The sequence below is a fragment of the Balaenoptera musculus genome, chromosome 8 (genome assembly GCF_009873245.2).
Source record: "Balaenoptera musculus isolate JJ_BM4_2016_0621 chromosome 8, mBalMus1.pri.v3, whole genome shotgun sequence".
In the NCBI taxonomy this organism is placed as follows: Eukaryota; Metazoa; Chordata; class Mammalia; order Artiodactyla; family Balaenopteridae; genus Balaenoptera; species Balaenoptera musculus.
In genome coordinates this window covers 68,002,578-68,015,492 of record NC_045792.1, presented here as the reverse complement: position 1 = coordinate 68,015,492, position 12,915 = coordinate 68,002,578, and the positions used below count along the sequence as shown (strand labels likewise).

At 36.5% G+C, this 12,915-nt stretch overlaps 1 protein-coding gene across 1 annotated transcript in view; it reads right to left on the bottom strand.

The window, feature by feature from the left end:
* Nucleotides 1–681: 681 nt before the first annotated feature.
* PDE3B (phosphodiesterase 3B) overlaps nt 682–12,915 on the bottom strand; it is a 172,429-nt gene continuing 160,195 nt past the window's right edge. Inside the window, exons 13-16 of the mRNA XM_036859888.1 lie at nt 9,803–10,006; nt 7,086–7,247; nt 3,435–3,690; nt 682–2,209 (exon numbers count right to left, since the gene is read on the bottom strand). Coding sequence (XP_036715783.1) covers nt 1,995–2,209; nt 3,435–3,690; nt 7,086–7,247; nt 9,803–10,006 — 837 coding nt within the window. The 3' untranslated portion in view covers nt 682–1,994. The remainder of the gene's footprint in view (nt 2,210–3,434; nt 3,691–7,085; nt 7,248–9,802; nt 10,007–12,915) is intronic.

Genomic DNA, 12,915 nt, shown 5'->3' with positions numbered 1-12,915 from the left:
TATAGATCTTTAACTGATATCTTTCAGATAAGCTAAATAATCTAGGTAGGTAAGAAATTGCCTGCTGACATCATATTTTAAAGGAATTACCTTGCATAGGGAAGTCTACTCAATACTCTGTTATGACCTATATGGGAATAGAATCTAAAAGAGTGGGTATATGTATAACTGATTCACTTTGCTGTACAGCAGAAACTATACCACAACATTGTAAATCAACTATACAATAAAAATTAATTTAAAAAAAGAATTACCTTGGAAAACTGAAAAAGCTTCATAAGAGCTGCACGGATCCAAAATATAATATAGTCTCCAAAAATAATGGAAAATATTGGTCTACCATCTTGCTATCATTCTGGCTGCACTTCATATCTTCAAAAAAATTTTCACAACTAGGGTATATATCTGGACCCTAACAAGTTTATAAACATTGTAAATATGGCCCATTTTCTTTGTAATTATCTTAATGTGCTTTTGTGTAAAATGATTTACTAAAATATTTTTTTTTAATATAAAAATTAAATAAGTACTCCCACCATTTACTTTATCTCAGAAATTAGACTTGCAGTTGAGTTCTAGAAGTATTGAGTAGTCATAGGTCATTTCATGTAGTCTCAAGGCAGAAGGAAAGTAACAGAAAGATGAGCATCAGTTTTACAGTAACACACAACACCCAAGATATGGATCTAAAGATTAAGCACATATTCAATTATTTATTCAATGTATGTGACCTTTAGAGCTCACGCTATTTCATTTGTTCTTTATCTTTGATAGGATTAATTGCATTTGATTTTTGTACTAAGGCGAAAGACAGACATCTCCTTTTCCTTGGCTTTAATTAGTCTCAAATTTAAGAAGAGAGAATAATGCTCATTTCATAAAAGGTTAACATCGATATTAGGACAATTTTTTTTCTTCTGACAAATCTGTGCTGTGTTTATATTAAAATAAATGTTTAAAAATACTAATCCTGAGCAAGAGTTAAAATAAGAACAGTTTTGACTAAAGAATAAAATTCCTTCATTGTTAAACCCAAACAGCTTTAAAATTCAACCATGGGATATAAAGTCAGTTAAGACTGGAATTCAGACTTCTGATGTCCACGGCAAACCTGAATGCTCTGAGCAGAAAGAACACACACACATAGTAGATTAAAAAAAAAAACAGTAAAAAGCATCAAAAATTGATGCACCTGGATTTTGTTAAATATAACAAAGGTTACTCAGTCCTTCATGGATAAACCTCGCTGGAGAACAGCACTGAACAGTATACTGCATTGAACAGATCCCTCAGAAAGGCCACGCTGGATTTCTTTTTTTTAGATAGGCACAGACTTTTCCCCCCCAAACATTCAAAGACATAAAAGACACATTTGGAAGTACAATATGAATCCTGTTTTTTGGTGGGGTTTTTTTTGTTTGTTTTTGGGGGTTTTTTCAGCTGCGCTGCTCGGCTTGCAGGATCTTAGTTCCCTGACGAGGAACTGAACTCTACCAGGGATTCATGGCAGTGAAAGTTCCGAGTCCTATAACCACTGGACCACCAGGGAATTCCCGGTTTTTTTTTTTGTTGTTGTTGTTGCTGTTTTTTAATCCTGTCTTCAAGAAAGGAAAAAGTTCTGGACACTTAGGAAACTAAAGTGAGTCACTTGAGTTTTTAGTTATAGCTCCCGCCTCATGAAAAATAAGAGCCTTCTAGCCAGCAAAGCAGTATTATGACAAAGTATTAATATTTATACACCAGTAAAGGCATTACGTAAGGGCTTGGCAACACAAGTCAACTGAAACCAAGCTCTAAGGATACTTCTGGTGTGGTGAAAGTGCATGGGAGTGGGAAACTGCCGGCACAGCAGGGATCCTCTCACAGTGTTAGGGCCTGTCCACCTGGGTGCAGGCAGTTCCAAGTCAGCGTGGTGAGCAATGACATGACAATGACTAGGCAATGACATCGACACTGAGCATGGCCCTCGGGCCTTCTTCAATATGCCTTTTCTTTTATTCCAACTGTCTCTCTTCCTCTTCATCTGCTTCTTCAATGACCTGAATCTCATCTCCTTGAGGTAAGGAAGAATTCTCCACTTGCAGTTTATTCCCATCAGCTTTACATTTCTCTTCTTCCTCTATGATTTCCTTCCATATCTTGTGGTTTTCGGTGAGATGGTGCATTAGCTGACAAAATATTCGCCGTCTGCCTTTCCTTCTTTGTGGTTCTGTGAAATTTAACACACGTGTATTCTAATCATAGCAATATGATTCAATCATTCAATAAATATCTGAGTGCCTGATATATATTCCAGGCATTTATCTAAGCACTGGGGTTATAGTTATGATAAGATTAAAATAATCCTTGCACCATGGGGCTCTCTTTCTAGTGGGAAGACCAAGATAAGCAAAGAAGCAAGATACTTGTGTGTTAGATGGTGTTCAGTGTTACGGATAAAAATAAAGTAGAGAGGGGATTAGGGAAGATGGGGTGGGGTGGGAGTTTCAAGGAGAAGGGAGGATGGTACTGAAATTTCAAATGATAAATAACAATGCAAAGTTAAAAACCATCCTTTTTAGGGATTTTTTTTAATGTATTGAATTAAACACAATTATCAAAATTTTGGTGAGTACAAATAATTTTCAGAAGCCAGTCACCTTTCCCAAGATGACATCAGATGGTAATGCCATAAGATTACTCTTCACTATGCTACTCCTGAATACAAGGTAGGGTGGGGGAAGTACTTTGTTATCTTGTTCCAAGCTATCTTTTCTGTTCTGATTTATAGCATGTTTGGGAAACAAAGAAAAAAATAATTAGCTAGATATAATTTAAATCCTACTTTAAAGAGCAAATAACTGATTTCATTTTTAGTTACAAAGGTGACAAATGTCTTTTTCATTTTCCATTTATACTCACTGATTTATATAGAAAAACTATGCATTACGGTTTGGTAGTTCAAAGCCATAATGACACAAAACTTGGTTTTCCTCTTAGAGTCAGAGAATGTGTATTTTCCTCTTCTCCCAACTGTGTTGAATGAACTATTTCCCAAGTTTATATGAAGGGCATGTTAACAGGGGAGGGTGGTGTGAAGAGGGGTTAGGCAAAGGAGGACTAGCCACTAGGACCAGCCCCCTCACATAAGTTCAGATTTGGCGACAGCCGCATCTTGTGTGCACAGGTAGAGACTGCTGAAGAGCACTGGCTGGAGGACAGCACCTCCAGAGATGCTACTTTAACTAAGAATGCTTGTTGTGTGACAGCATTTGCGTGGTACCCAAGCAGTAGTTACTCAAAGGGAGACTAATCAGGCTGAACATTTAGATAGTACTTACTTAAGATATAACTACTGAATCTGTATCTTAAAAACAAAGATTCAAATCCAAATTAAATGGACATTTGCAGTTAATTAGTCACATTAAAGAAATGATAGTATCCTTATATCTTACTAGGATTTAGGTTGTCTTCTATTTCTTCATCCTCTGTATCTAATTCTTCACCATCTTCTTCATCATAACAACTTTCAGTATCATCATCCTCTTCTGCTTCTATCCACTGACCCGGTAGCAAACCAGCAGCATCATAGGAGTTACACAGGGGACCCACTATGTGAGTGATAAAAGATTCCTGGAGTTTTGCTAGTTGAGGAGAAGAACGATCCATGAAGGGACTGACGGGCAAACCAAGTTTTGCTTCTTCATCTCCCTGATCATATTAAAAAGAAAAGTATACCTTTAACTGTTGAAATAACAACCACTGAGCTTTGTTAAAATTATCTTGAAGTTTTTTAATAAGCACAGTCTAACTCAAAATAATTTTTACAAAGACATATCAATGAAATTAATCTGTCATTCCAAATCAAAGAATTTCTCTACTATTTGAGAAATCCTAAACAAGACTTTATTCTCACACCCCCAGTCAACCAGTACGGTTGATATTCAGGTAGCAAGAAAAATATACATCTTTTAAAATAAATTCAGCAAATTTGCTAACAAACCAAAATTATATTAATAGAATATATAAATTCTATATAAATTACCAAAATTCTATAATATCAAATATAGATCCTCTTTCTCCTATGGGGAGATAGTATAATGGAAACATTTTTGTTGTAGTTGTACCTCAAATGTACAGAGTTGAATTTTGCAAATGCTTTTCAATGCCCTCCCTTTTTTTCTAACAGCAGAACCCTTTAATGAATCTAAATCAGAAAACTCAATATGTAAAACAGACAAAAGTAGAGCTATTGTGGTTGAGGTGAGGATTTGCCCCAGCTGCCTGCCCTGTGATACCCTCCCACTTGTGGTCCCTAGGGTTCTGGAGAGCACAACTGGAGATCAGACAGATGTGGTTTCAAAACCTGCTTTTGCCACCTACTACCTGTGTGGTGCTGGGCAAGCTCTATGCCCAATTCATGTGTAAGATGTGAATAATAATCTACAGGGTTGCTATAGGATGAAAAGCAATATTATATAAAATGTTGAGCACAGGGCTGAGCAGTCCCCAAATGGTACTATTAACATTTTAGCGCCTACTGTCTGAACTGGTGGAGGGTGAATACTCTCCACAGTGCACAAGTTCTTCAGGCAAGCAGTGTCTATCTGTGCTGAGCCAACAGAGCCCTAAGGAGACAACCAGAAACTGTCCCATGATTAACTGTCCCATGATTAAAAATCTTATATGGCTTTATCTTCTGTGAGGATGAAAATTATTAATATTTACAAAAAATATCCAGGTGGGTTTATACACAGGATTCTACAGTTTCATACATTTGACTTTTAAATAGGAGTTAGGCTTTTCTAAGCCCATGGCACATAATGGCTATAGGAGTATACATAAAGATAGTATAATTAAGGTAATAAAAAGGTAAAAGGTTGGGCCAGGTTAGAAATTTGCATTCATATCTGAAGAAGGCTGAATAGCAGAACAAGACTGAGAAGGAATTCTGATGGTTTTGATGAGGGTTGATTTTCCTATAGGTTAGCACATTTAACCTTCACGACCACTGTGTGGTAGGGTTATCAGATGGCATTTTTCTCCTTTGACATAAGAATAATGAAACCTAGAAAGATTAAGTGAAACTGTCTGAAATATTATATTGTTTTTAGTGATCTGGAATTATAATAGTTTATTGAGCACTTATGTGTCAGGAACTGTTCTAAGAACTTTACATAAATTAATTCATTTGATCCTCACACAACCTTATGAGGTAGGTACCATCAATATTCCTATTTTCTCAATGAGGAAACTGAGGCACAGAAAGGTTAAGTAACTTACCCCAGGTCACATTGCTGGCAAGGAAGAGGAGCCAGGATTCAACCTCAGGCATGGCTTCCAAGTTTGTTTAATAAGAATTAATTCTCTATACTTTAAAAATATATTATAAAATGGGTCTAAATGAAATTTTCTAATGTTCTTTCACTGAATTAGTGGGTTTTCTAAAATTGGCATATACTACCACTTTCTTATTACCGCTGTTTGTACAGATAATATAAAGACAGCATTTTCCTTAGCATAAAATTCTTTTGTGAACATGAACTGAAGCCTGAGGCAGTCTTCAGTTATCTTTGAGAATGAGGATGGGAATATGCAAACACTACTATACATACTGCAGTCTACAAATTAGGGTAAATATTTATAACCATTTATTACCCCAGATTACATATAATTTAGTTCAAATGTATCAGTGAAAAGTATTCTAAGATTGTTGCTAAGATTTTACTAATCTATTTTCATAATTACACAGTATGGTATTTTGTTGGCTTGTAAACAGCAGAGTATACACTATTGTATTGGGATGTTTAGCTAAGGTGGGTGAAAGACACTGCATTTACTGGTCATTCAATACAATCTGGGTGTGACAAGGTATAACAGATAAGTGTGCAGTTTATAGGCTCAACTTCATCACTCCTACTAGAGTAGCAACTCATGGTAAAGAAAGCCCTGTCACAGAAGTCTCACTTGGTAGACATCTTGATCTTTCCTGATTAGTAGGTCTAGTAAGGATTCCCAAGGAATGCATTTCCAGTCAAAAGGATGTATTTGTTATTCCGGAGATAATGAAATATTAGGCTTCTGGGGAAATCAGTATTTTTCTACATTGTAGGGAGCCTCAAAATTGGACAGAAAAGTGGTAAAGACTGCAAAGTGGTAGGATTATTTTAAAGACAAGATTAAAAACATATGAGAAAAGAGCATGTTTATATTTTTGAAACTTGAAAGCCACTAAGTATCCACTTTGTCCCCATTTCTAGCGCTAATTTCTTACCCTCTGCCAGGACTTTTAAAGAGTTGATGTATCTAAGGCAGTCTTTCTATAGCAGAGTTGAAAATGGGTTGATACTTTAAAAATACAATCTAAGTATACCCTGAATCAATTAAACAACTTCTTTTGGAAATAAATTATCCTAGGTTATAGGTTTTCAGGATTGAAAGGGACCTTGGAATCAATATGTAGTGTTTCCTTAGCTCTAGACCGGAGTACATTCAACCCACTCCAGACTGGCAATAAACTATTTTTGTTTTTAAAATTTGAAGATTAATTTTTTGTTTATTTATTTATTGTTATTTTTTAAATTTTTGGCTGCGTTGGGTCTTTAGTTATGGCACGTGGGATCTTTCGTTGTGGCGTGTGGGCTTCTCTCTGGTTGTAGTGTGTTGGTTTTCTCTCTCTAGTTGTGGTGCACAGGCTCCAGGGTGCACGGGCTCTGTAGTTGTGGCTCGCGGGCTGCAGAGCGCGTGGACTCTGTAGTTTGCGGCACGCGGGCTCTCTATTGAGGCGCGCGAGCTCAGTAGTTGTGGCATGTAGGCTTAGTTGCCCTGTGGCATGTGGGAGTTTAGTTCCCTGACAAGGGATCAAACCCACATCCCCTGCGTTGTAAGGCAGGTTCTTTACCACTGGACCACCAGGGAACTCCCTGTTTTTAAATTTTAGAAACAAAGGCAAAGGAGCTGAGAAAATATTAAGACCAGAGCAAATGCAACTCATTTTTGGTTAAAGCAACTCATTTCAAGCATTTAATGTAGGTATCCAAACCAAAAGGGTGGTGTCTTCAGATGGCAGCTCTTAAAAGTCCCACCAATCTCATGTTTCAACTTACCTGCTCGTAAAATTCATTGACAATGCCTTCTGTCCATTTCAAATGCAAGTCTCGAACTTTTGTTGGGCCATTTATATCTGCCAGTTTGATGCACACCTGGCATACTAACAGGCGATCATTTTCATTACTCCATTCTATACCATTACTGTTTACATCATTGGCCTAGTTTGGAAAAACAGAATTATTTTAGGTGCTGAGGGCACAGGAGTTTTTTGTTTTGGGGGGTTTTTTTTGGCCACCCCGCACGGCTTGTGGTATCTTAGTTCCCCAACCAGGGTTTGAAACCACGCCCTCGGCAGTGAAAGCGTGGAGTCCTAACCACTGGACTGCTAGGGAATTCCCCAGTTTTTTGTTGTTACCAAATTGTCTTAAAACTGTTTCCTGTCCAAAGGACAGGAAGGAATTTCAATAAATGCTTCTTTTAATTGGTTTGTGCCATAACATGTACCTCTACGGGTTACATTTCCCTTTGAAGTGTCATTTACAGTTTTGCTTCAATGGAAGTAGAGCACTGTACAAGCAGAACAACAAACCGTGGGTTTCAATATTTGTGATTACCAGAGAAAATTGTAATTTGTGTATATTATATATTATACACATTAGTATATAATACGATATAATATAAAATATAAATGTATATGCAAAAACAAATCATATAAGAATTATAACTATTTTTATCTCAAAAAGGAACACTTAAGGATCTAACTGTAAAAGACAACATGATATAGTTGAAAGAACACAAGTCTTAGAAGCTAATCTCTATGGTTTTAAATCCTGACTCAGAATGATTTACTAATTCATTGCGTAACGCTGGAAAAATTACTTAAGCTCCTTGAGTCCACCTTTCTTCATCTATAAAATAGGAAAAATCAATCTAGCCATATTGCCATGAGGATTAACAAATGAAAAATTCACAGTTCATAGTAAATGCTAACATTGTTATTTAAATAAATGCTAGTTATCAGGCAAATTACCATGCCTTTCAAGAACTCAAATTTCCTCTTGTAAGAAATAAAGTGAATAGGCCAGATCAGTGGCTTTGGAACTTTTTTGTGATGGTAGATTTTTTTTGGCATCTACCCCCCTCTTTTTTCTTTTTTTTTTTGCTCTGCTGCATAGCTTGAAGGATCTTAGTTCCCCGACCAGGAACTGAAGCAGGGCCATGGCCGTGAAAGCCCTGAGTCCTAACCACTGGACCACCAGGGAATTCCCTGGCATCCGCCTCTTTTGTTAAAGGAACTCTTATGTAGACCACCACTACAGAAAACAGTTAAAAGAAAGGCGAGCTCTTTAGATTGAAATTGTGTAGTCTAGGGAATTCCCTGGCTGTCCAGTGGTTAGGACTCCACACTTTCACTGCCGTGGCCCGGGTTCAATCTCTGGTCGGGAACTAAGATCCGTAAGCCTCGCCAGGAGGCCAAAAAAAAAAAAAAAAAAGAAAGAAATTGTGTAGTCTAGAGCCCCACTCATGTGACATTTTTCTGAGAGACTACAGAACAGAAATCTCTGAGGAACACAGATTCAAAAGTTTTGGGCTAGATAATCTTTCACCTATAAAAACTTCTATTTACTCTGACTTAAGCACTTAAATGAATTTTTATTAAATAAAAATAAAAGTTAATAGCGCTATACAGTGATGAAATAAGTTTAAAGAAATTTCAAATTTCTTGCTGATTTTTATAAACATTTTATCAATATCACAACAGTGACATATATAGGTCTCCTTCCAGGAGGTTGAATCTAGTACTCCTTTGATACCTGTTCCTCTACCCTGAAGGTGCACCTTCCTTTAGGGCACACATGTTATCAAGAAAACAATTTCCTGCCTGCAAAAGGTGGGGCAGCCTTCCCTCAGGAATCTAAAGCAGTGGTTCTCAACATTTTTTCACCCCAACTTCTGAGGGATAGAACGTGCTCGCATTAGTACCATCACACAAGGGCAGTGATTCTCAATTCCATAGTGAATGTGAGCTCAGTGAGGACAGGGACTTCCATCTGTTCATTCCTTATTCTTCACTGGGACGATTGCATGCAGTGGGCAATCCCAATAAACAGTAGGTCAATGAGTGCCTTATTCTCACGTACTTCTCCAGTCCCACACCAGCCAGTTAAACACTTAATAATATAAAGGGAAACAGGTGCAGCAAAGTAGGCATAACTGGCTTCTTAGAAACACATCTTTAACTTCATAAAATGCCTTACCTGGCACTGTGCACAACTTTCTCAAATCTGTCCCTAAAAGCTTCAACTGACATAATTGGAAATGTAGCAAGCAATAGTATTTTTGGACATGTTATAATTTTTTTAAAATATTGGCATATATATTGTATTATGTCAGATTTATCATGACTTCATGACTTCAGATTTATCATTCTAACTTAATGTTAAAAAAAATACCTTTTGGAATGGCCTAATCAGTTAGGTAATCTGATTGATAGAACCTGGCCATCCCCTAAAGAAAAGTAACTTTTCAATTACCAACCCGCTTTTTTGCCCAGTATAACTTCCTGTCCCCTTGTGCCTATAAAAGTCTTTCATTTTATACTGGTCCTTGGAGCTCCTTTCTGTTAGACTGGATACTGCCTGATTCAAATCAGCTTTTGATCAAATAAACTCTCAAAATTTTAAAAAAAACAAAACAAACAAAAATACCTTTTGTCAGTAACACTGACAATAATTTCTGCTTTTGAAACCAGGAATTAATTTGCGTAACAAACCTTGGCATTGAATTCAGCAAGGAAATCAAAATGCTTTTTAAGATCTGTGGCAAGGATTGCTTCAATGACTAAAAAACGAAAGCGCTTGAATTGCACATTATCAAGATTAAGAAGGAAGTTGTATTCTGGATGAGAAAGATACAGATTCCAGGCTGATGCAGCATGATGATTTTCCAGAACAGATCTGTCGTTGTACAAAACTGCCTAAAAAAGGAATAAGAAAAATGAGGCAGGCATCTCAAAGATACTGAACTTTAATAATAAACAGAGTTAGGATCAGGTTGGAAGAATACAATGAGTACCTACTACATGCCAGGCATGTTAATACCTGTAAAGAAGGGCTGATAATTTTATAAATGAGTAGACTGAAGTGCAAAGAGGATAAGGTACACCTTTCCAGCATTCACAGCTAGTAAGCGAAAGGGTAATTTGTCTCCAAAGTTCATCTTTGCAGACACCACGCTGCCTACCAAGAGATGTAAAGTTGATATTTGAGGTCAACTTCATTAAATCAGTGAACCTTCTCAGATAAAGCTTCTGTTAATGAAGTCATTAGGGACAGAGAGAGCAGGTTTAGGGATATATTACTGTTCTTTAGCCAGCATGGAATGAACAATGGTGGTGACTGAAGGAGAGGAACCTGGAATACTGTGCATGGTGAGTCAGAGACCCACAAATATGAGAAGGGCACATCCTATACTCCCAACTGACACAGTGCCTGGGAGTCAGAGAAGTATCAAGCAGGTAAAAGCACAAATTCTCTGGTTCAAGTGGTGTAGATTTATTCACTTTTTTTCCACTTCACTCTAGTGGAAGACCCTGAGGTACTACCTCAGTAGTCTAGGATTTGGGAATACAGATTTTAAAAACCACTGGATTATATAGAATTTTTAAAGCTTCTTCCATCTCTAACAAGCAAGCAATTTTTTAAATTATTAAATAAGCATAGTAATTATTAAAAGAACTCTCATAGCCAGTGCTAAAGGCTGAGAATAAAAATTAAAACATTGTCCCTATTTTCATAGAGCTTCCTGTCTAATGGAAAAGGACAGATAAAAATACTGCGCAATCTCAGTTAAGATGCATATTCTGAGCCTAATTAGATTGTTTTACATATTTGTGAAAATTAGCTATAGTCTAGATTTAAGCATAGATACTTACCATTTGATTTTTTTTTACATCATTTATTTTTATGTTAGCAATGATATGATTTAAACTTTACAGTGAGTCATAAAAAGGCTGGAAACAATCTGTGTCCACCAATGGATGAATAAAGAAGATGTAATATATATGGACACAATGCAATATTTTTTAGCCATGAAAAAGAAGGAAATCCTGCCATGGGTGGACCTTGAGAGCATTATGCTAAGTGAGATAAGTCGGAGAAAGACAAATACTGTATGATATCACTTATGTATAACCTGAGACTGAACTCTAGATACAGCAGAACTAGGTAGCTACCAGAAGGTGGGGGAATTGGAAGATGGTGGTCTAAGGATACAAATGTGCAGTTTGAAGACAAGTTCTGGGGATCTAGTGTACAGCATTGTGATTATAATTAACAATACTATATTATATAATAAAAAGTTGCTAAGAGACTAGATCTTAAATGTCCTTACCACACACACAAAGTTAATTATGTGATGTGATGGAGGTGTTAGCTATCGCTATGGTGGTAATCATATTACAATATACGTATCAAATTAAAACGTACATGTGAAACTTCAAAGACTTCCTAAGGGGTCAACTTGCATTTAATAGTGATTTAACTAATTCATGCTTAAATCCAATAAAGACTGATAAATTATCAGAATAGCTTTGTTCATGAAGAAGTAATCAAACTCCCAGCTCAATAAACTACAATGTATAATGAGTGTCCTGTAAAGCTAGCTGACTTAAACTCTCAGCTAGTGAGATCAGTAAAAGAAAAAATTAGTAATTCAGAATTCCTGCAGCATCCAAATTACCCTTTGACATTACCAAAGAAATATAAAATGGGGACCAAAAGAAATCTGAGTCAATATTAGAATCTAGATATAATCACTATACTGGAAGCTTTAAAGACATGGTAAAAGTGGGAATGGATTGAGGAAAGGCCATCTAAGTCATTGCATAAGAAGGAAAAACCCACCTGGAGAATAAGTAGAAGGAGTCCCCTGCTGGACCCCAGTCAACTCTCTACCTCATGGCTGAGTGGAGGCAAGAATCATGGAGCAGTAAGGAGGCAAATTCTGCTTTAGAAGAATACTGGAAGCTTGCACATAGAGCAACAAGCCAAGCTTAAACTCCGTGAGGAAAACATTCCAGGTAAAACAGATAATGAAGCCTCAGCTGGCTTTTACTGAGAGTGCCATGACAACTAGAAAAGGAAGACAGTTTCCCCCCTAATTTAGAGCTGCAGTAACTAACATCCTCTGAGTTTTGCTAACGCAACTTGCTACCTGCTTTCTCTAGTTATGGATCCCATCCTTATCTCCACAAGCAAATACTTCTCTAACATGGCAAAGCAAATTAGTTGATCATAAAGTTTACTTTTACCTTCTCTGAGTCAAAAAGATTTGAAAAGGGGTTTAATACAAACTCTGACGGAATTAATCTTAACAAAAACCCATCAGACATAAAGACTTTGATCAAACAGGAAGACTATGCCAAATCTGAACTGAACAAACGTCTCCTTCTGAAACACAAGAAAAAGGAGGAAACAGAAAAATCTCTAGGTCACAGTCATAAGATTAAAGAAGGTATTTTAATTTTTCTGAATGAAAAAATCTTGGATTAAGAAAGACTATTTTCATTAAAAAAATAATATTCCTAACTTAAAAAAAAATCCAATAGAGGCAGTAAACAATTTAGGTGCAGCAGTAAACAAATTAGGTGCAGTAGAAAACAATGAAGCTAATTTTTTTTTTTTTTGTAAAGAAGTACTTCTCTTTCAAGAAATAGTCTTGATGAACAGGTGTCATCTGGGGATTCCTTTACTCTCAAGTTCTGGGTTCTAAAATTTCTGGTAATCCCATTATCTTCTAAGACCCTTTGTCTTAGTTATCCCCCTTGTTTTGCTAAAACACATTTTTATGTAACTTTCTCAGATAGGATGGATGGAACATGATTTT